Source organism: Camelus bactrianus, chromosome 7 (assembly GCF_048773025.1).
Source record: "Camelus bactrianus isolate YW-2024 breed Bactrian camel chromosome 7, ASM4877302v1, whole genome shotgun sequence".
Classification (NCBI taxonomy): domain Eukaryota; kingdom Metazoa; phylum Chordata; class Mammalia; order Artiodactyla; family Camelidae; genus Camelus; species Camelus bactrianus.
Genome location: NC_133545.1, coordinates 39,354,261 through 39,375,876, shown reverse-complemented (window position 1 = coordinate 39,375,876; position 21,616 = coordinate 39,354,261). Strand labels below are relative to the sequence as shown.

At 43.5% G+C, this 21,616-nt stretch overlaps 1 protein-coding gene across 6 annotated transcripts in view; it reads right to left on the bottom strand.

The window, feature by feature from the left end:
- The window catches only part of PDE1C (phosphodiesterase 1C), a 437,096-nt gene extending 415,777 nt beyond the window's left edge, over positions 1-21,319 (bottom strand). For 3 of the 6 annotated variants that reach the window (XM_074367275.1, XM_074367272.1, XM_074367270.1), the window contains exon 1: positions 20,691-21,319. In XM_074367275.1, the coding sequence (XP_074223376.1) occupies positions 20,691-20,775 (85 nt within the window). In that variant the 5' untranslated portion in view covers positions 20,776-21,319. The remainder of the gene's footprint in view (positions 1-20,690) is intronic. The other 3 variants (XM_074367269.1, XM_074367268.1, XM_074367271.1) reach the window with 1 other exon arrangement.
- Between the last annotated feature and the right edge of the window lie 297 nt (positions 21,320-21,616).

Genomic DNA, 21,616 nt, shown 5'->3' with positions numbered 1-21,616 from the left:
CCAGCAAATTCATTGACATAATGGCATGATACATAATCATGCTCATTTAGTAAGACCCTATAATTGTTGGCAAACGATCATCAAGTAGGCAAACCTTAATTATGAACTGCAAGATATCCAGTTTGTGAAAATGCAAACATATTTTCATTTACTTGGGGCATAAAGGGCTGCAATGAAAGTAGAAAACTGTATTATAATAATACTACTAACAATATCAACAATACCTAGATTTATTGATCACTTACCATGTACCCAGCAGTTATAAGCACTCTACATTTATTACCTCATTAATTTTCATTGGAACCCTAAGAAATAGGTACTATTACCAGCAAAGAAAACTGAGGCAAAGACATGAAATGAGATAGCAGAACTGAGGAATACAGCTATAAACTAGACATAAATGAGCATGTGTCTTTCCCTAGCTAGATATTAATTGGTATCTACCCTTGACTCAAAAAAACAAGGTAGAGAAAAAGCTTAAACAATCCAAACATTACCTTCAGCTCTTCTGTTAACACAAACGAGAGGCATTTTAACACGAGAGCAAATAGACATTAAATTCTAGAGTTAGGGGTTAAAAGGAACCAAGATCTAGGAAAGGGCTGAGTAGCTACATGAAAGGCAGCTATTCTGAGAGACTGTGCTGGGTGACAGTCAGGAGTTGGGGCCCCAGAGCCAGACAGCCTGGATTCCAACCTGAGCTCTGCCACTTGTAAGCTCTGGGATGTTAAGCAAATTGTTTAACCTTTCTGCAGGAACAATAATAATAATAACTATCTCACAGGGTTGTTGTGTGGATTAAATGAGCTAGTACATATGAAGCCTTAACATGGTACCTAGTCCACAAGAACCACTCAGCCGACACTAGCTACTACCACCACCACTGGAGAAAGAAAGAACTGGAGAATGAGACTTTGGTTTGTATAGAAAGAACAAAATCCTGGCGTCTATAAAACAGTTGTTTACTATTCTGCTCCTGGATTCACTCCTAAAGAAAAAAAAATCCATATCCCCACATCACTTAAAACCTGCATGCACACCAAGTTCTCCCACAATAAGCAACATATGGCACTACTAAGATATAAACAGTCATCTTTTTTAATCCTCTATCAACCTCACTTTTACAAAATCTTCACAAATTGCCAAGAGGCATTTAAAAAGTTTTACACTGGTCTTAGAAAATCAGATATGATGCTTCTGACCCAAAACGGTAGAAAGCCACAAGTCCTCAATGTAGACAGCCCTGAGTTCTCACCAGTAGCAAAGAAGACATAGAAAAAAAAAGTCATTAACAAAAGTAAAACTGATCACAGCCCAATATCAGAACCCGAGAACCTGGGAGCAACTGATGAGGATTATAGATTAGATGGCACCGAATTAAAACGACAGCTACTGAGACTTCAGCTTTTGACACAGCCTGGCTTTGATGAATGAAACAGAGACCATGAGACCAGACAGAGAAGGAGAGGGAGAGGGAGAAAGAAGGGAGGGAAGGAAGGAAGGAAGGAAGAAGGAAAGATACTTCAAACTTCCCCTTTCATCTCTTAGTCTCAGGTTCTGTTCCCTTATCCTCATCCCCAACTCCAGCCCCTGCCTCTTCCAAATCTAAGCAGAAACCACAAATTCTAGAAAGTACAACACTGATGTGGGTGAGAAGAGACTTAATGGTACCACAGTACATTCCTCTTAGATAAAGGCAAGGTACCATCAGGGTGAGCCTTGATAGCAATGCACACTGGTAACTATGGCTTGTTCATGCTCAGGGTGCCAGATAATCAGGCAATGAGAGGAGAAAGAAGGTGCCACTTCATAGAGCAGGATTCATCAGGTAATGGCCTAATGCAAATAGGAAACTGGACTGGGCGTGATGCACATCAACATGCCCCAAGCATGATAATGGGATTAGATTGCATGGCAAAAAAAAAAGGGGGGGGGAACATGGGCAGATGGAAATTAAAAAGCAATTAAAGTTGCAAAGAAAACAAATGCAGGAGAAAAAGGAGTCCAAGGAAATAAAAATGCAACAGCAGAAGTAACATATGCATTGGAAACAGTTAAAGAAATGAGTTGATGCTGCAGGAAATCTATTGAGTGGTCAAATCAAAGGAAAATTACAGGGAAAGAACATGGAAATTAAAGTGATTCTAGTTGCAGAAAACAGAGAATGGAAAGTCAACATAGGAATAATGGGTGCTCCTAGAGAAGAATTCAGAGCAAATGGAAAAGAATAATGAACAATATAACAGAAGAAAGCATTCCTAACCTGAAGAGAAACTTCATAAGCAGATTAAATGGGCCTTTGGCTTTCTTTAAAAGTCAATTAAAAGAAACCCACAACTACCGGCATGCTTGCAAAACTATTTAACTACAAGGATTAAATTTTTAATTAAAAAAATATATACAAGTACTCAGGCAGATAAACCAGGTCGCCTGGAAAGGATGAAAAATAAGTCAGGCCCTAGATTTCTCCAATGCTAGGCTAAATCCAAGGAGATACTGAATCAATGCCTGCAGAATTCTGAAGAAGAAAAAGGGACTGTGCAGCAATTTTATGCCACCAATTTACCTGCCATGTTAGAAAGGGATTTTCAGATGCATGAGCTCTTAAGATACACAGGAGCATCTAGAAAGTTTCTTAAATTTGTAATCCACTAATCCGAATACTAAGACAAGAGTTCCAGAAAGGCACGAAAGTGACTGACAGTGAGAAATGAAACTAGTTAAAGAAGATAATCAACTGGAAGAAAGTTGGCTATGAAACTAATTCAAGGACTAAGGGTTAATTCAATGGGCATAAGGGTTCTTTTGGGGGTGATGGAAATTTTCTAAAATTGGATAGTGGTGATGGTGGCACAACTCTGTAAGTTTACTAAAAATCATCTAATTGAATATTTAAAGAAGGTTAAGTTTACAACAAATTATATGCCTCAATCAGGCTGTTTGTGTTAACCCAAGTTCTCCATAGAAACAGAACCACTAGGATACATATGGAGATCTATAGATTTATTATAGGAATTGACTCACAAAATCACAGAGGCAGAAAGTCCCATGATCGGCAATAAACTGGATGATGCCCCCCAGCAGTGGTGAGGAGGGGTCTATACTCAGCCAACTGATTCAAAGGCTAATCTCTCCTGCAAACACCCTCACAGACACACCCAGAAATAATGTTTCACCAGCTCTCTGGGCATCCCCTTAGCCCAGTCAAGTTGACACATAAAATTAACCATCACATTGTTTTAAAAAATCAAACATAAAAATTTATAATGCTAAAAATAATAATATAAAAACCATCTGGATTTTCAAAACCAAGGTTATATCAACATAGCCTAAAAAGTGGGCAGGATAAGTAAAAGTGTGCTAAGTACCTTTTCACCGAAGGTGCGTTTCACAACTTGACTCTGACAGTCTGAAAAAGTTGATTAAAAAAACTTTGGAAAAGTGAAAGTTAACTACTAATATAATAATGCCTTGAAAAACACCAGAAAAGATAAAAAGAAAATACAGCCCATATACCAAAGAACAAAAAGAGAGAGAGAATGTGGGACTTTTTTAGTGGAAAATATTATTAATATTACAGAAAAAAGAGCAACTATGACTATAATGATATTTATGTTAGTCTCCTCAATTTAAAAAATTAACACTATCAAATTGGAGCAAAAAACAAAATATTGTACATAAAGTACAGTAAAACAAACAGGATAAGGGCAAAAAGGTAAGAAGCCTAATTTCTTGATCTGATGAAAAATATAAACATTTCATACCAAGAATAACTTCATTTTAAATCATTATTTTTTACGTTTATTACAAAAGAAAGATGATCATGACAAACTTTAAGTGGAAAAAACATGCAGATTATACACCAGCATATACAGAATGATCCCATGGCAAACTGTGAATGTGTGTGTGTGTTCAGGTGCACACACACCCAACAAAGTAAATAAAGGGCGTTCACCAAGATGTCAGGAGTAGGTTTAGGGAGAGTTTTATGCTTTGGGAAGTGGGAGGTGGGTGGGTCTGTTTAACTTGCATTTTTAGTAATGAGAATATAATATATCCACAAACACACACAAGGATATTGTAAACTGAAGAAAGAAAATGGTAAACACCACTTACTGGTGTGTATCCAAGGACTTACTCATATTGAAAAAGAATAAAATTGACAGTGAATATATAATTTCTATAAATTCTACAGAACATGTTACAGTATACTAAAATATACACCAAGCTAAAACTGAAATAGGAAGAGAAATTTACAAGAACAAAATATAACACTGAGAGAAGTCTTTAAAAAACAAGTAATCATCTTCAGGTCAAGCAGCCAAAAAAATAGAAGGATCTCAACAACTGCATTGATATAATTACCAATCTGTATAATTAATCTGGATTATATAGTTATAATATAATTAAATTAATTTAATAAATATATTGAATGATATAGATTAACATAGAAAATAAGCCCTATTTTTCAGCATCCATGGAACATTTTTAAAAGCTTACTTAGAATTAGACCACCTAGGAAGTTGCTAAGTCATGCTCTTTACTACAATCCTATCAAAAATCCTAAAGACTTTAAAATGCAAACTAGCAAAGTTAAAGTCCATCATAAAGAAAAACAAGCAAGAACAGCCAAGAACTTTTTGAAAAAGATGGATGAGTGTAGCCTTGCCTTATTAGATACTGAAATGTATCACAAAGCTACAATAACTAAAGAGCATCACACCAGCATAGGAAAAGACTGATGATAGAAGAATGGAACAGAAATTCTAAAGGAACACCTAAATATGTGTATGTATGTGAGTATAACATTAAAAGTTAGTGTTTGAAATTAGTGCAGAGAAAAATGGTAAGTTTAGAGGGGAAACAAAATTAAATCTCTATCTCATCACAAAATAAATTTTAGATGAATTCAAAGATTTCAATCAAAAATTTCATAAAAATAAAACTATAAAATACAAGAAGAAAACAGTGATGAATATTTTCATAACCTCTTCAATGCAGAAGGTTTTTCTAAACATGAACCATAAATGGAAAAAAAAAGACTGATTGGCTTATTTTTAAATTTAAAGTCTGGACATCAAACAAGGTTAAAAGGCGTATTTACAAAAGATGAAAAGTATTTACAGCAAATATCACCAAAGTTTAAGAGCCTTAATATATAAAAAGTTCATATGAATTGGAGAATTCCCCAGTAGAAAAATGAGTATGCTATTTATAAAAGAAATAACAGATGAGAAATTAAGGTTCAAATTCACAAATAGTCAAATTAACAGAAGAGTTATATACCATTTTTGACCTACCAAATTATAACTTTTTTTAAAGGTTGAGATCTAATATAAGGATTAACAGGCAAAGTCACACTTCATATATGGAACTGCAAATGGTTCAACATGGTGAGGTAGAATATATATTTCAAATGCTTCAAAAATGTTCAACTCTCTCTACTCAACAACTTGACTTCTAAGAATTTATCCTAAGGCAAAAATGATTTATAAAGATATAAAAATGATGGTAGTCACTGAGAAATATTTGTGATAGCAAGAAAGCAGAAAGCACTTTAACGTCCAATAATAGAGACCAGCTAAATAAACCACGGTATCTTAAAAACCCTGTTGAGGAAGACTATTGATATAAAATATTAATTATACATTGTGAGGTAGGAGGAAAAAGTAAACAACACAGTAATGGTCCCATATTTGAAAAAATAAATAAATAAATGCTCATAGTTGTTAAAACTCAAGCAGAAAAAACATTTCCCAAAATGTTAACAGTAATTCTCTGTATGTGTTGATATTACAAGTAGGATTTTGTGTTCTCTTTGCCAATCTTTATTTCATAAATTTTTCCACAAGCAACATGGACGACTTGCATAATAATTGTTAGACTAATAACAGTGATAGTAGTAATACCATGCTGAAAATCGTTAAGCTTTTTTCTCCTTTCAAAGAGCATTAATATGCTAGTTCTTTTTCTCCCTATCATGGAAGAAAGCGCCATGGATTCCCATTAATGGAAAAAGATGTGGCTTGCCATCACCCTGAGGGACACTTTCAGTGGGATGATTACAGCTGCTATGACAACAAGGGGAGGATGTGATGTCACATAATGATCCAGTGACTGCGATGTCCCTGTCCCAATGCAGAGCTCTCACCGCCAGCTGGAAATCCAGCAGAGACCTCATTAAGGGCATCTGTTCGGTAATTACTACAAGTTTTCCCTCATCATGCATCCAACGCTGAAAACAGCCCTACCACAGAACTCCCAACTCCTGATTCACAGAGGGCTTAATCTACTTCTGTAGAGCTCAGACTGACAGCCACCAGAGATCCCAGGTCAAGTGTTGGCACAGTCAGTAAATGCAACCTCGATCAACAGGCACCAGGAGGAAAGAAGCAGCCAGAGGACTTTCACTGAAGCTGACGCAAAGCCTCAAGGTGTTTAACTCAGGGGTCTTACACTTCATCTCCCTAGAATGTTTAAATATTGTCATTTCCATTAGAGAAAATCTAATACATCTCTAACCCACAGAAAGGAAGAACAAATAGCAGCGGTTACACAGCAAGCCAGAGAATCAACTGTCATATTAAAATGCATAATGAATTCTTCTACAAAGAACATGAAACCCCAAGGCCCTGTTCTCACAGTGCTCCGCAAGGAGTAGGGGGAACTGCTCTAACAGAAAGAGCCAGACAGACCCGGTTTCAAGTCCCAACCCTATTACTTAATCTCCTGAGCCTCAGTTTCCTCACCGATAAACTGAGAATAATAATGAGTAAAAAGGGTTGTTGAAAACTAAGTCTAAAGCTCTGAGCCTAGTGCTTGGTACCCAAAAAATCAAGTTTCCATAAAAAATTTTACAGAAAACAAAGAGGATAGGTGAATGAATTAATTAGTGCCTCCTTAGGTCTTGACTGGACCAATGCACAAGTCTCCTAACTGGCCTCTCTCTCCGGCCACTTCTCCTGCTAACAATTCATGACAAGTATATGTTATGCTGTACTTAACACATGCCATTTTCTCTCCCCAGAATATTCCCCAAATCTCTCCCTATCCTTACCTCACCCACTTCAGTGATTCTCAAACAACGCCACACATCAGAGTTACTTGGAGAGCCTTCTAAAACTGCACATGCCCAGGCCCCATCCCATAACTACAGAATCAAATCTCCAAAGCGTGGGGCCCACAAATCTTTAACAAGCTCCCCGTTTGGTTGGTATGCAGCCAGCAGTGCCTCTGCAGGATTTGAAAACCACTGATGTAGCGAATTCCCACTTCTTTAATACTTGGCTCAAGGACTCTCATACATTGCTGGTGGGATTGTAAAATGGTGCGACCACTTTGGAAAACAATTTGGCAATCCCTCAAAAGTTAAACATTAATTTATCATACAACCCAGCAATTCCACTCCTAGGAATCTACCCAAGAGAGTGAAAACATATGTCCACAAAAAGACTTGTACATGAACGTTTATAGAAGTTTTATTCATAACAGCTGAGAAATGGAAACAATAAAGCAGTTATACATGGTGATGTTGCACAACTCCATAAATTTACTAAAAATCATGAATTGTACTTTCATAATGGGTGAATTTTATGGTACATAAATTACACTTGAATAAAACTGAATGAACAGAAGGGAAAGGGGAGGGGAAAGGAAGACAAGATAAGACGAGACAGGAAAAAACTGAGTCCAAGCCTTTGCTGACTCCTGCAGGCAGTGAGACCTGTCTATGCCTGGGTTACCTGCATTCTTTATAGAGCTCTCAAACGACACCTGGATGTTATTTTTTTAGTATCAGTCTCCCCACAAGCCCATACACTTTTCAAGAATGAGAACATTGTCTAATGTCTCCTTACATCTGCAGGGCAGTCAAAGGGCACCTAGCAAATGTTTGTAAGGGAATGAATGAAGGAATGAGTGACTGATTAAGCTTTCTGTTGAAGCATTCTGGTCCGAAGACCTTAATAGTCAGTTGCCTACCTTATTCAAGGTCATAAACCCTCTCATTGGGAGGCCAAGAGGAGATGCTAGATGTCCAAAAGCGCTTTGAGTTTTTACCAAAGGCATGTGCCATGGGTTTAAGAAAGCCCTTCCTCTGACATCACCCACACACGGTCAGGCTCCCACACAAACATCTTAGCTTTGGATGTCGTGGTCTCTTAATTTCCCAGGGCAAGCACCTTTGTTTCCTCATCAGAAAATGTGGAATTAAAGAGCTAGAGCTTTCAAAGCCCTAAGAATATGCCTGGCAAATAGCAAATGCTCAATTACAGAGAGAGAGAATAAGTGTATGCAGTGTGTGTGTGTTTGTATATAAAATGTGTGTCTGTATAACTGGTGAGACAGTGCTGACCAAAAAAGCCACACTGTGAGATGCTCAGCTAAATTTCACCTAGATCGTGGGGTATCCAGATTGGAGAAGCCAAAAAGAGTATAAAAGAGGTCCTGGGCACCCAGTTAGAAAGAAAAGGAGCTGAATATTTTTAAATGTCCAAACATACAAATAAGTTTTAACACGCAGATAACAGAACATGTATGATCCCATTTAGATAGAAAACTGCAATAGAATATTATGCAAATTTAAGATAAAGAAAATACGGAAGCAGATTCACCTAAATATTAACAGAGGTCATCTCCAGATAATTAGTTTTTCTTTCCTGAGTTTCTAAAATGAATATGGATCATTTTTACAGGCAAATGAAATTAATAATCCTATCTTCATTTTGTTAAAAAAATGAATTAGGTAATTAGGGAAATGAAGAGAGCTGCCAGCCCCCATGGACCACCTGCCTCTCTGGCAGCCTGAAAGTTTGTCTGGTTTGTTCTGAGAAAGAATGAATACTCAGAAGGACACGGGGAGGCCCAGATACAGAAGAGGAATGCTGTGGACACAGTAGTCACTCGTGGTGACACAACAGGACCAGTCAACAGACACACAAACTGATCCACCACAGTATAGCCAGTGTGCACTTTCGTGAACACAAGTCTGATGGCATCACATCTGCTTAAAACCATCAGTTGCCTTTCACTGCTCCTGGGAAAAAAGACCAAATTATTCAGCCAGCCCACAAGAACCTCTGCCCACCTCCCCAGCCTCTTCTTAATCCATGTTGCTCCTCCACCCACCCTCCAGGCACAGGGCCTTGACACAGGCTGTCCGCACCATCTGGATGCTTCTCTCACCCCCTTCACTGAGGAAGCCCACCCCAATCCCCTAGACTAGGTTCCATGCCATTTTCAGGCACTTGCAGGGCCACTGCATCAGAGCCACTAACCACTGTGGACTCTGCTGGGCTAGTCAGTTTTACAGACATTATATCCCTAGTGCCTAACACAATAGCTAGCGTGTGGTGGGCACTCCATTAAGAAAGGCCAAGTGAGTGATTACCATCCACGGGCAGGCAGGGACAACGCAAAGCATGAGTCTACAGAAAAGCAAAGACCAGATCACCAAAGGCCTGTGAGCCTTCCTTGGGAAGGTGGTTTGATCCTGCAAGCAACAGGAAGAACTGAACAATTGTAAACTGGAGCACAGTAGGATCAGCTGTGTGTTCCAAAAGAACATTCCAGCTGCCATTGTGAGAGGAGTTTGGAGGGAAGGCAAGCTGGGAGGTAGGGAGACCACCTGGAAACACTACAACAGGCTAGAGAGAAGAGGGGGTCTGAATTGAGGCAGGGAAGATAGAGGGGAAAGTATGAATAGGCAAGATTTTAGAAAAGAAAATCTCCTTTACCTGATGACTCATTAGATATGGGAAAAGGAATCTAAGATGGTTCCCAGATTGCTGCTTCAGATGCCTGAGCTCTCCAAAATACAGAAACTGGATTTGAGTCATTGTTCTGAAATAATTCACTTTAACTACTAAAGCCCAGGTTTCTCCACCTGTAAAATGGAACTGCTCAGAGTACACCTGTAGGGTTATTTGTAGAATCAAATGAATTGTTATTTGGGAAAGTGCTTCACAAATGGTAAAACTTTATTGTTATCATCATCAACATGGGGGCAACAGCTTGCATATTAACTGCATAATCACCCCCAAAAAACAGCCTCCTTGGGATAGTCACTACGACCAGCTTACAATCTTACACGACTGGCCTAAATTCTGCATCTTTTAAGCTTTACTCACTGTCTTAAACAGTTAGCCTCATGAATGACCCGGATGAGAAAGGAAGAAAAGGCTTCTTGCTGGAAAGTTGGGTTTCCCTGGGGCCCAGCAGATTGCTGGGATCTGGTTCGGCTCAGAGTCCTGCTGGTTCCCTCTTAAAGAGATGCTGGAGTCCCCTTCAATACTTGCTCACTTGACAAAATTTGAAAATCTAAAGTAACTTCCAACTTTTAAAGAAAGATGAGTCACTAGACACGATGAGCCTTTCTTAGAAATTGTAAAACTAATGACTTTAAAATAGAAGTCCATCCATTTTCCCATTCGCTGCGTTAATCCCACTGCGTCAGTTTGGGATCTTGTGCCGAAGAGTCACAGCAAATCAATGCCAGCTTTCTCCTGGGGCTTCTCATAGAGATGAAGTTTCCAAAGGGCTTGAGGGTTCCCATACTTTGTATCACAGGTGAACATCTAACCAGCCAAAACACCTTTAGGTTTGGCATGAGCCAAGAAGGGGAAAAGAGAAGGGAAAGGAATTAAGATTTACAAGTACCTGGGATGGTCTCCCTCCTGGGCCAGCACTTTATAAACGGCATAACTGAATATGGATATTATTATTCCCATTGCACAGGTGAAGAGTGTAATCAGACATCTCATCAACAGTGACCATCAGAGGTCAGCAATCCAACTTCCGGTTTGTCCAAAAGAAAAGAGGGAATACTGTTTCCACTTTATACGCCACAATAACTCTTTGAGATGACTTCCAAATAGTCAAGATGCCTGATGAATAAAATATGTAATTCAGTGGGTCCAGCACAGCATTCCAACCTCCTCAAAATTTTTTAATTAAAAAAAAAAGGAAACAGAAAAGAGCGCTGGACCTGAACATTGAAGACCTGCATTGAATTCCTCACTCACCATAACTGCTCTCCCTGTAACCTCACTTATAAAAGCTGAATTAGACCATCGTAAAGGCCCCTTCTTAAAAGCTAAACAAATGCTCATAGTTGCTAGTGATGCAGGTCCAGGGTAGCAGGTCCTTGCCTTATTTTCTTCTCCAAGCCCATGGAATCACACCTGAGCCACTCTACGCCACTATTAAAAAGAGAGAAAGCACATCTGTCTGGAAAAGCAGAGAGAAAAGGCGGGAATCAGCAAATCAATTAACGTGATTTCCTCTCAGAAAAACAAACCTTGGCAGCCGTGTTTGTGGACCAATACTCATAGATGGAGTCTTAAGCAGTTTGGACCTTCGTCCAGCAGATACTGCCCTCCAGCAAGTAAAAACCAACTTTCAGCAGCAATGCCTCCAAGTCCCCCAGGGCCCCTTGGGGAAGCCAAGCTCCCTGCACACTCCACAGCCTGACCGCCAAACAGCACAGGAAGTGCCGACCAGCTCTCCCCAGAGCAGCTGGCACCAATTACCCAAACCCAGCTGGAAGCACTCGGCTGGGGTGAGGCGGGCGCTCCAGATCCCCGGCCTGATCAGAAATCCTACGCTAAAACAAAGACAGCATTGCAGCCATGCCAGCACTCGACATAAGTGGCTGATCGGGGCCATGGAGGGCATCCCGGGGGCAGGCTGGTGAGCGCCATCCAGGGAAGCAGCTGTGGGTCTGGGAGACTTGCCCGCTCCCCGATTTCAGAGCCTCTGCATCGCCACAACCAACAGCTACCAATTACTGGGCACCTAGAGTGTGCTGGGTTCTTATGTTCCTCATCCTAGCGAACTCTCCCAACAACACAACCAAGAAGGAATTATCCCCACTTACAAGTGAGGGACCTGAGGCTCCAAGAGATTAATGATCTTGCCCACAACCAGAGACAGGAAGCGCCAGGTCTGGATCTAGAGCCTGGGTCTTCTGCATCACTTTGCTTTCCTCATAACATCCTGGCCTAGGAGAGCTAACCACCCAAAAAGGGCCTGGTGGCTGGGGACTCACTTTGCAAAGCCGTCACAAGTGACACACTGAGTCTTAAAAGATTAACTGGTGAAGACGATGAGAACATCTGTAGGTCTACCATGGATTCATCAAGAAAAACGGTACAGCACTGGGACTCCAACACACAAGAACACACAAAAGTGAATGCCTTTTGGCAGGAAATGCCAATTTTGAACAAGAGAAAGCAGAAGACCAAGGTCTTCCTTACAGCTTTTCAAGGAACAGCACAAATGGGTGTTTGATCAAGCAGGACTCAGAGCTGGTTATTATTATCTTCATGTTAATAATATGATTATGGAAATATTATTTTAGATATATATTATGAATATAATAATATTATGAAAATGATATAATAAGCATGTACATAGACCTTACTATGTACCAGGTGCTGTTCAGAATGCTTGATGTACATGAACTCACTTAATCCTCCAACACCCTAGGAGACAGGTACTATGATTATCTCCATTTAACAGATGAGCACGTTAAGATGCAGAATGATTAAGTAACTTGTCCAAGATCACACAGCTAATAAACTGTGAAGCCTAAACTCAAACCCAGGTAGTCAAGCTCCAGAACCCATGCTCTTAACCTCCACACATACTGCCTCTCAAATACAGAAGCATTTCTTAAGCAGGACCATGCGAGGTGCTTCCACAACTATCATCTATTATCATATTTACTGTTCGTTACAAACAAGTCCAGTAACATGAATTGAAGACATAAAGGCTTCATATCACATCAGGATGGAGCCAACCCAGCAGGGAAGCAGAAACACTTGGAAATCTCCATTCAGTCCCCCATGTCTCACTGGGATTTGATATCACTAAGGAGAAATGGCTCGAGGCAGCTACACATTGACTTGTCTTTGGTGGGAGCTCAGGAGTTATCAAACTCCACTGTATGTGAATCATCACACAAAGTTGTGCACACAAAATCTAGTCTATTTACTTCAAAGTAGTAAGGACTCTTCACGAGTCCTATATCCAGTTTGCCTCTGTGTTGCTCTCAACTCTGCAAATTTCCTTCACCCAAAGTCCTGAGAGTGTCTCACTCAGCCATTCCCTGCACCTTCCTGCTCTGGGAAAGCTACCGTGGCCTTCAGGACTCTAAGCTCACCACCTACCTGGAGTGGCAGGAACTGCAGAGATTTCTGTACCCAACCAGTTCATTTACTGAGGCCCATGTTAAGTGACTTGCCCGGGATTAAGGAGCAAAATAGTAAGAAACTAGCCCTAGCTCTCAGCTCTGAGTCTGGCATGCGTTTTCTACTATACTGTGCATTTTTACCCTGTGGTTCCCCTGGCCCCTCCACAGTGCCTAGTTCACTGCTATATTCAGCAAACGTTTATTAACTCCCAATGATAATAGTGCTGCAGACTGACTGTAACCCTCAAAATTCCTATGGTAAAACCTAATCCCCACTGTGATGGCATTAAGTGGTGGAAGGGGGGGCTTTGGAAGGTAATTATGTTATGGGTGTGGAGCCTTCACAAACGGGATGAGCACCCTTATAAAACAGACCCCAGAGGGCTCCCTCGCCCTTTCTGCCTTTTGAGGACATAGAGAGAAGACAGCCGTCTATGAACCAGGACACAGACCCTCACCAGACACCAAATCTCTCTGCCTTCCCCGCCCCCAGAGCTATGAGAAATAACTCTCTGTTCTGCCAGCCAGTCTGTGGTATTCTGTTACGGCAGCCCAAATGGACTAAGATAACGCCAAGGAGCTCTGCTCGCGTTATCTCATTTAACTGCCCGACCCAGCAAGGCAGGTGCTACTTCCTATGTCCGTTTTACAGCTTAGGACACTGAACTTCAACCATGTGTTGCCACCTCTCCGAGAAGGAAGGTGAGATTCAGAATCTGAATCCTAGGCATCCAACTCCTGAGCTTGTCATATCCTGGACTCTGCTAGGTCCAGTTTAACTATTTTGCTCCCCTTTCCCTTCTGTGTCCCAGGCCAGATTTCCAAGCCAGGGTCAGAAGTTCATTCCCGCAGTGCTCTTCTCCCTCCTCAACCCCAACTTGCCCATGACCCCAGGTGGACTCTGCCCGTTGCTCTGCCAGGTCCATGGAGGCTTGGCAGACAGGCCAGGGATACTACGTGGCCCCGGGAGGTGCATCAGCCCGTGGGAGGGCAGAGGGTGCCCAATGCCCACTCTGCTCTCATTCCCCTCCAGTGTCAGGGGCCAGGAGGCAGCACGGCTTTCCTGGTGTCCACTTCTGCACCGGCACAGACCAGTACTGACCCACCTCTGAGCCTGCCCCAGAGCACACACAAAGACCCTTGGGATCACACCACTGACCCTCACCTGCTCCCAGCCAGAGCCAGCTCTAGTCACAGTATAATTTCAGGAGACGGGAAGGGTTGCTGAGCAAATGTGCACAGTGTGACAGCCAGGCACTGTGCATGGAACTTCACTCCGCTGGCCAGGTTCACCCAGGAGAAAGGTGTTACGAGCCCCGTTTATTCTGAAAAGGAAACTGAGGCTCAGAGAAGCTAACTGACTTGCCTGGCCAGCACAGTAAGTCTTCTTGAGACTCCAAAGCCCAGGCTTTCCCACTAAAAGTGCCACCTCTCCACTGACACACATTCCTAAAACCATGCACTGCCATTGCTGCCTGACAATCAGATCCTCATTGTGAGAGCCTTATTCCTCCAGCTTCCCTCTGTCGAAATGCAAACACTGTGAAGAGGGATGCACAATTCCTAAACAGTATCAAGTCTCCCCTAATTACAAGAAGCATTTTAATGGCATGTTAGGGTTAACAAGCAATTTGTTCATGCATAACTTCACTTGATCCTCACCACAGCCCCTTAACCAAGGATCACACACTGCATCTTACATATGAGGAACTGAAGCTCAGACACAGAAGAGGGAGAGGGAGGTGGGGGGAGGTGAGAACCAGAGCAGAGATGGCAAGTCCCAGTTTGCCATCTGGTCTTTCCGGAGATATGAGGAGGGGGAGGAAGGAACTCGGGCAATGGAAACTGGGAGGGGCCTGTGGAATAGTGCACCTTGGATCCTTATTCAGTTCCTTGCTCCCCACCGTCACCCCCAACCAAGCATACAATGGCCAAAGGTCTTGCCTCCACTCAGACAAACTAGCAGGCAGACAAGACATTCAGCCAAGAGAGCACTGAGACCAGCCTGGGCAAGAAAGCCCTCAGCCTTATGCACCAAGGGAGGCCAGGGGCCTCTACCCCTGGGCTGGAGAGTGGGCCACATCCCCAGTGCATGTACCCCAGCCTCAGCCACCCTTGGAGCCCTGCCGCCCCAGAACCCCTGGTGAAAGGAGCATCCACCAGCAGCTCTCCCCGCTCAGGGTGGGTTCCCAGCACCCGGCAGTCCCTTGGTGGTACAGGGAACCCCCACCCCCTGCCCCTTGGGCCTTTGATTGCTGTCCAGGGGCCCCTTGTTTTTCCTCCTCTGGGACAAGCCAGCAGAGAGAAACACAAGGGCAAGGGAGCCAGCAGCAGTTGCTACAGGAAACGCATCCCTCTGTTAGCAACACATCTTCTGTACAGGCCTAGAATTTTCCACAACACCACCAGGTTCATTTTTGAGGAAAGCAGCTTCTTCAACACAAACCCCACCAACTTCACATCCTTCCTGCCCATGGCTTCACCCATTTCCTTTTGACACCCTGGAGGTCATCACTGAGGAAAGAAGGGGAAATGAGGGCCCCCCCAGAGCCCCATTTTCACCAAGACAGAGCGAGTGAGGCTCCCTCAGGTGGTTAGAAGAAAAAAGTGTTTTTGTTTTCTGCAGACACACTTCACTTTGGGGGGAAAGGTGTTTGTATTTCAGGCAGCCTCATGGAGAAAGTAAGAATCTGCGGATCCACTTAATACAATCCCAAGTAGATAATCAGTCCCCAAAAGACAAGGAAAGTTCTTCTGGAAAACAGTGATATTGCAACTCCCCGCCACGACCATTCATTTCATATTCAAATGCTAGTTCACAAGTAACTCACCACAGTCAAATTACACTGGAATTTCTATATATGGCCTTCAATTAATGCTAATCGTTATAATCACTGGCTACAACCATAAATTCAACGGTTTCCTAGGGACAGAAGTCTCAAATCACAAAGGCTCGATGACAGTGCTTTCTGGATGTGGCACATGTTCAACCTCATGGTCCTCCTTCCAGAATCTCCTGACCACATACCCGATTTCATGACCTGAAAAAACTTACAAAGAAGACAGACACAAAACTATTTTCCCTGGGACACGAGGGGAGCACTGAACAGGCAGCCCTGGTGGAAGCAGATTAACAAGCCTTGTTTCTTCAACCTATCTTCCTCCCAAGAGGCCCCCTACTCCAACCTGTGACAACATTTCACCCTTTTCTTGTTTTGCCCCAGCCTGTGCTCACTCAGTAAACCTGACAAACTCCCTAATCTGTCTTCATCAGGAAGACAGGCTGGTCTCAAGGCTCAGGCAAAAATAAAGCCTGCTGTGAGAGGCAGCATGACTGGGACAAACCCTGGGCTAAGAAGTCGGACAGATGTGGTCTGAGCCCAACTCTGCCACTTCCCGGCTTGTGACTTCCGGCAGACTACTTCCTCTTGGAGTCCCAGGAGCTCCTTCTCCTAAAATGGCGGCCATAACAGATAACCTTTTCAGAGCCGTGGAGAAAGGTGATCAAGTGAGCTGAGTAAAGCAGCTAGCTCAGTGCCCGGTCCGCACCCCACAGCTACACATGGCGAGTGGCAATGCCTGTTCTCAGTGCAGCTTTGCCTGTGGATGTCCCAGAGTCCCTGCAGCCAGGGGGTAGGCCAATTCAGGAGCCCCAGGCTTCCATGCCAGAGGGAACCATCACAGGGTTTCTCCATGGGGCTGGCACTGTTGTTTAGGGCAATTCCTCACTGTGCAGGACTGTTCCTATACTGCAGAACGTTTAACTTCTCTGGTCTCTGCTATCTGTAGAGCTGTCTCCAGCCCCCCAGAACTCAGCTACTAAAAGTGCACCATACAGGTCCAGACACCCCCTGGGGAGTACCACCCCCATGGAGAACCACAGCTGAAGCCTTCTCCCCGCTAGTCTGAGCCAGAAGGGGATGCTTCCCCTTAGCCCAGAAACATCCCTTCAGCAGAGAGACGTTCTATGAGGAGCCCTGCAAGGAAACTTGATTCTTGACCTCACCACAGGAGTGGATCATGCCTCTCCTTCTGCAGAACCCCTAAGACCCCTGCTGTCTTCACAAGCCTCCCCTGCTAAGAATCTCTTGGTTCGCCTGTACCATAACATAAATTCCTTTAGTAAAGTTCTCTGACCTGGCAATTTTGCATAATTAAGGGGCTAGAAAAGAAAGTGATTCCTAATGACAAAATATCAGATACCTGAGAAAAAAAGCGATCTGGGCACCTGGACCTCTTTAGGATTCTTCTCTCACACAGTAAGAGGGGTACTGTCCACCTCTTCCACCCTGCTGAAACCGTGGGACAAGGTGGCAACCATGGGTGCAGGACCACAAGATATCTGTGTGTTTTCAAAGCAAGTCCTAATGCCACACACTGACGTTGCAGAATATGAGACCCCCTACTTAGAAGAAAATATTTATGACATATGTGACAGACAGCACTTGCAAATCAAACATACACAAAGACATATATGTACATGTGTGTATGTAACATATATTATTGATACACATTAATTATATTATATAACTTTTATGTGATTAATAGACAGTAATTATATAATATATAGCATGTTGTATAATTAATATATAATGATTACAATTATATATTATGTATAATTAATATGTTGATTACATGTATAATTAACATGTATTATGTACATTAAGGCTACAGTTGACTCTTAAACAACTCGGGGGTTAGGGTTATTTGAAAATCTATGTTATGACTTACTGTCAGCCCTCTCTATATGTGATTCCTCGATATCCCCAATTCCACATCCACAGATTCAATCAACTGTGGATCCTGTAGTACCAGAGTATTTGCTCTTGAAAAAAATTTGTGTGTAAGTGGACCTGCACAGTTCAAAACAAATTATTGATTATTATTATGATTGCATTTTGTTTAAAAATTGTGTATATACAAAAAAGTACTGGAAGTATATACAAGAAATATTAATAATGTTTAGCATTGAGCAATAAAATTACAAGTGATTTTTTTTCTTTCTTTTTGATTATCTATGTTTGCTAAAATGTCTATATTGGCCTAAAATTTCTAAAATATCTCTTATGGCACTTTGTAATTTCTACTTTGTAAAAGGTTACATATGAATATATCACGTCACCCAAGAGTACAAATTCCTTGAATACCTAGTTCTAAGTCTGATTTATCTTCATAAACTCCCCACGATATTAGCGTGGGGTCTGGAAAAATTACAACCATTACAATTCACTGAATGTTTGCCATGTGGCAGGCATTGTACTAAATTGTATCTTTTATTGCAGCAAAATTCAATAAGCACTTGTTGAAGGAGGGAGGGAAGGAGCGGGGCAGATGGAAAGCAGTGAATGAATAAATGCTCCAAGATCTGAAACAAGCTGGCAGCTTTCTCACTAGGAAGTAACCAGCTTACTTTTGAGGTCCGTTCTGACTAGCAGCCACACCAATGTGTCAGATCACTTCCAGGGAGGATGGGGGCAAAAGAGGGAGGGAGTTAGGTAGGAAAGGGCACTACTGTAAACCTGGGGTTCAGAAGCCACACTTTCTGGAGGATAAGATTTCACAGGGAACTGCCAAGTAAAACTTAAAAATCATTTTTGGAAGCTTCCTTACCAGTCTAACATAGCAATGGCCTTTTAATGAATCACTTCTAACCTTGGCAACATTTAATTCATTTCTGCGAAAACTCTCAAATACCAACATCACCATTAGAGGGTGAAAGATAAATTAGACACAGTCTCATCTTTATAAAGAATTTCTCATGCAAGGAGGACAGCTAACAGTTGCTGAAATAAGTGATTAGGGGTCGAGTGTAAGCTCTCACAGAGGACTAGGAGGCTAAGAGGAGTGTGGAGGGAGAAACTCTTTCTCATGGGGAAGGAGAGCAGAGGAGGTGGCAAGAGCCGAGATAGACAAGATTTCTCAGTGCAGATTTGGGGGAACAGCATGCCTGGCTGAGGGAACAGCCCAAGCAAAGGCTCTGAGGGATGGAATGTGGGCAAGGGCAAGCAATGATGAATGTGTAGAAGAAACAGGCTTGAAATGACAGCTGAGGCAGGAAAGGCAAGTTCAAGCCAGAATGGAGAGCCTCGGGAAGCAGGAGGAGTTCAGACTTAATTCTGGAAGTAACTTGTTCAGTTCATGCCCCAGAAATCTTGGGCCACTTCATTAGAAGGAGCAAAAGTGATCCAGAGATGAACTCCTCTCCAGCCTCTTCTTGCTCCTGGCAAAATCCGGCTACACCTCCAAAAAGCACATTAACAAACCCCCACTTTCAAAGGCTTTGGAGTTAAGTTCAGACTTTAAGCCATGGTGACCTGAGCACACACAGAAGTCCAAATGCTGGAGCAGCTCCTTGGCACCTAGCTCTGCCCTGCGGTTCTCCAAAAAGGAAGCCTCCCTCCTGGGAAGATGAGGAGGCAATCCCTGACCAGCTGGTTCAAAATAGTGCATGGCATAGAACTGGTAGTAAAAGCACCAAGAACTGATCTCTTCAAATTCAGCTTCCAGAGGGTTACCCCTGTGGTCCTGCTCCCTCTAACAGCTGTGAAGATAACCCCAGCCCCTTCTTGTACTCCTCCTGGTAAAGAGTTTGGGAAGGAAAGAAAACAGGGAGCCACCTGGGAGTCCAGAGGACAGGAGGCAGATTTTTCTCAAATATTTTAGTAACATGATACATCCTTCCCTCCCTGCCTTCTTCCTTCTCTCTCTTTCTCTATTTCTCTCTCTCTCTCTTTCTCTCTCTCTGTCTCTCTGAATGTGCCTCTTTTTCTGCTTTGTCTTTCCTCTCTCTCCCTCCCTCCTTCCCTTCTCTTTCTCTTCGTGTGTCCCTTTCTTCTTGTTTCAACTTTTGTAGAAACTATCCTTCAATCGCTCTCTGAATCTGTCTCTACGTGTCTGTCTCTCAGCCTCTGAATCTCTCGTTTCTATCACTATCTCCACGTCTTTGTCATTCTGTCTCTCACTTAGTCTCTGTCTTGGCGTCTCCATCTTTGTATTTCTGACCTGGTGTCTAGGTGTTTCTACTAATGTCTCTGTCTAGATGTCTCTGTCATTCTGTCTCTCCATGTGTCTCTCTACGTGTCTCTCTGCCTTATTGTCTGTCATGCCCTCGTCTTTCTGACTTCCCCCTCCGGTATTTCTGTCTCCACCTCTCTGGCTCCATCCCTGTCTCGATTCCTCCTCTCCCAGCTTGCGTTACTAAAATCGCAGCGAGGAAATCGAGCGGTTCAGAAAGGTGTGATCCTAAAAACCAGCTTCGGCGGAATGCCTGGTTAGTGCGGCGCAAGGGGCGCCGCGACAGCCCCGGGCGCAGTGACCGGGCCACACATGCGGCTCCCCAGCCCTGTCGCCACTCCCCGGGTCTCCCGCCTGGCGAGCGCCTCGCGGCCCAGACCGACCTCTGACTGCCCCCTCCTCCCCGCTCAGAAAGGACCCTCCCCGCCACCGGGAAGGGGGTTTGCCCAAGCCAGGAGTTGAACAGAGGATGGAAAGTTCTCACCGATGGTGAAGCTGTAGCCATCGATGCTGAAAGTGGCGCTCCGGCATTTTTTGAAGCCCTCTTTCCTGTTGCTGGTGTCCGTCATGGCTGGGCCGGCGGCGTCCCGGGGTCCCCCGCGGCGGAGCGCGCAGCCCCGCGCCGGCGCCCCGAACTCGGCCGCGTCCCCTCCCCCGGGCGCGCCGCGCGCTGTCACCGCAGGTCCGCCGCTCGCTGTGAGCTGAGCGCGCCGGCTGCAGGCGCCGGGACAGCGAAGTCGACGAACGCACTAGGCACACGGCGGAGCCAGCGAGCCTCGCTACTGCCCCATCTCCAATGCCAGGTTCCAGATACGACGAGAGGAGTACTAAGAAAGGGAGACAAGGCGCACCCGTGCGTGCGTCTGCGGGCTGGTGTGGGGGTGGGGGGAGTGCCGAAATCCCAGTCTTCGCCACCCTACTCCCTGGGAGCCTCTGAAGCCAGCGCGCTCCAGGCACGTCTGTTTTCTATCTCATCTTCGCCTTCCCCTCTCTGGAGGATGGTGGGGTTTGGAGACCCAAGGGAATGGTTAAGATTCGGCGTCGTGCTTCTGCTAGATGTTTTCTCTGGCAGGCAGGAGAGCTCCCAAAAAGCACATCAACAGATGGAAAAGCAAACATCTAAGCCGATCAGATGTTGCCAAAGTTTGTTCCAAACAAGGAAGTTGGGAAAATCGCCACGCCCACTTCCTCCCAGCAGCTATCCCCTTAACAAGCCTGGAGCCCCGCTAAGGTTACTTCTCAACAGTCCCTAGGCAGAAGACAATTATCAAAGTAATCCATATTTGTGGCTATGCACTTTCACGCAGAGGCTCTACGATGTCCGAGTTCTACTCTGTTCCAAAAGGCTTGTCCGAGCTCTTTCGAATTTGGTTTTGCCAAAAAGACTCCTGGAATTTGTGTTGCCAAATA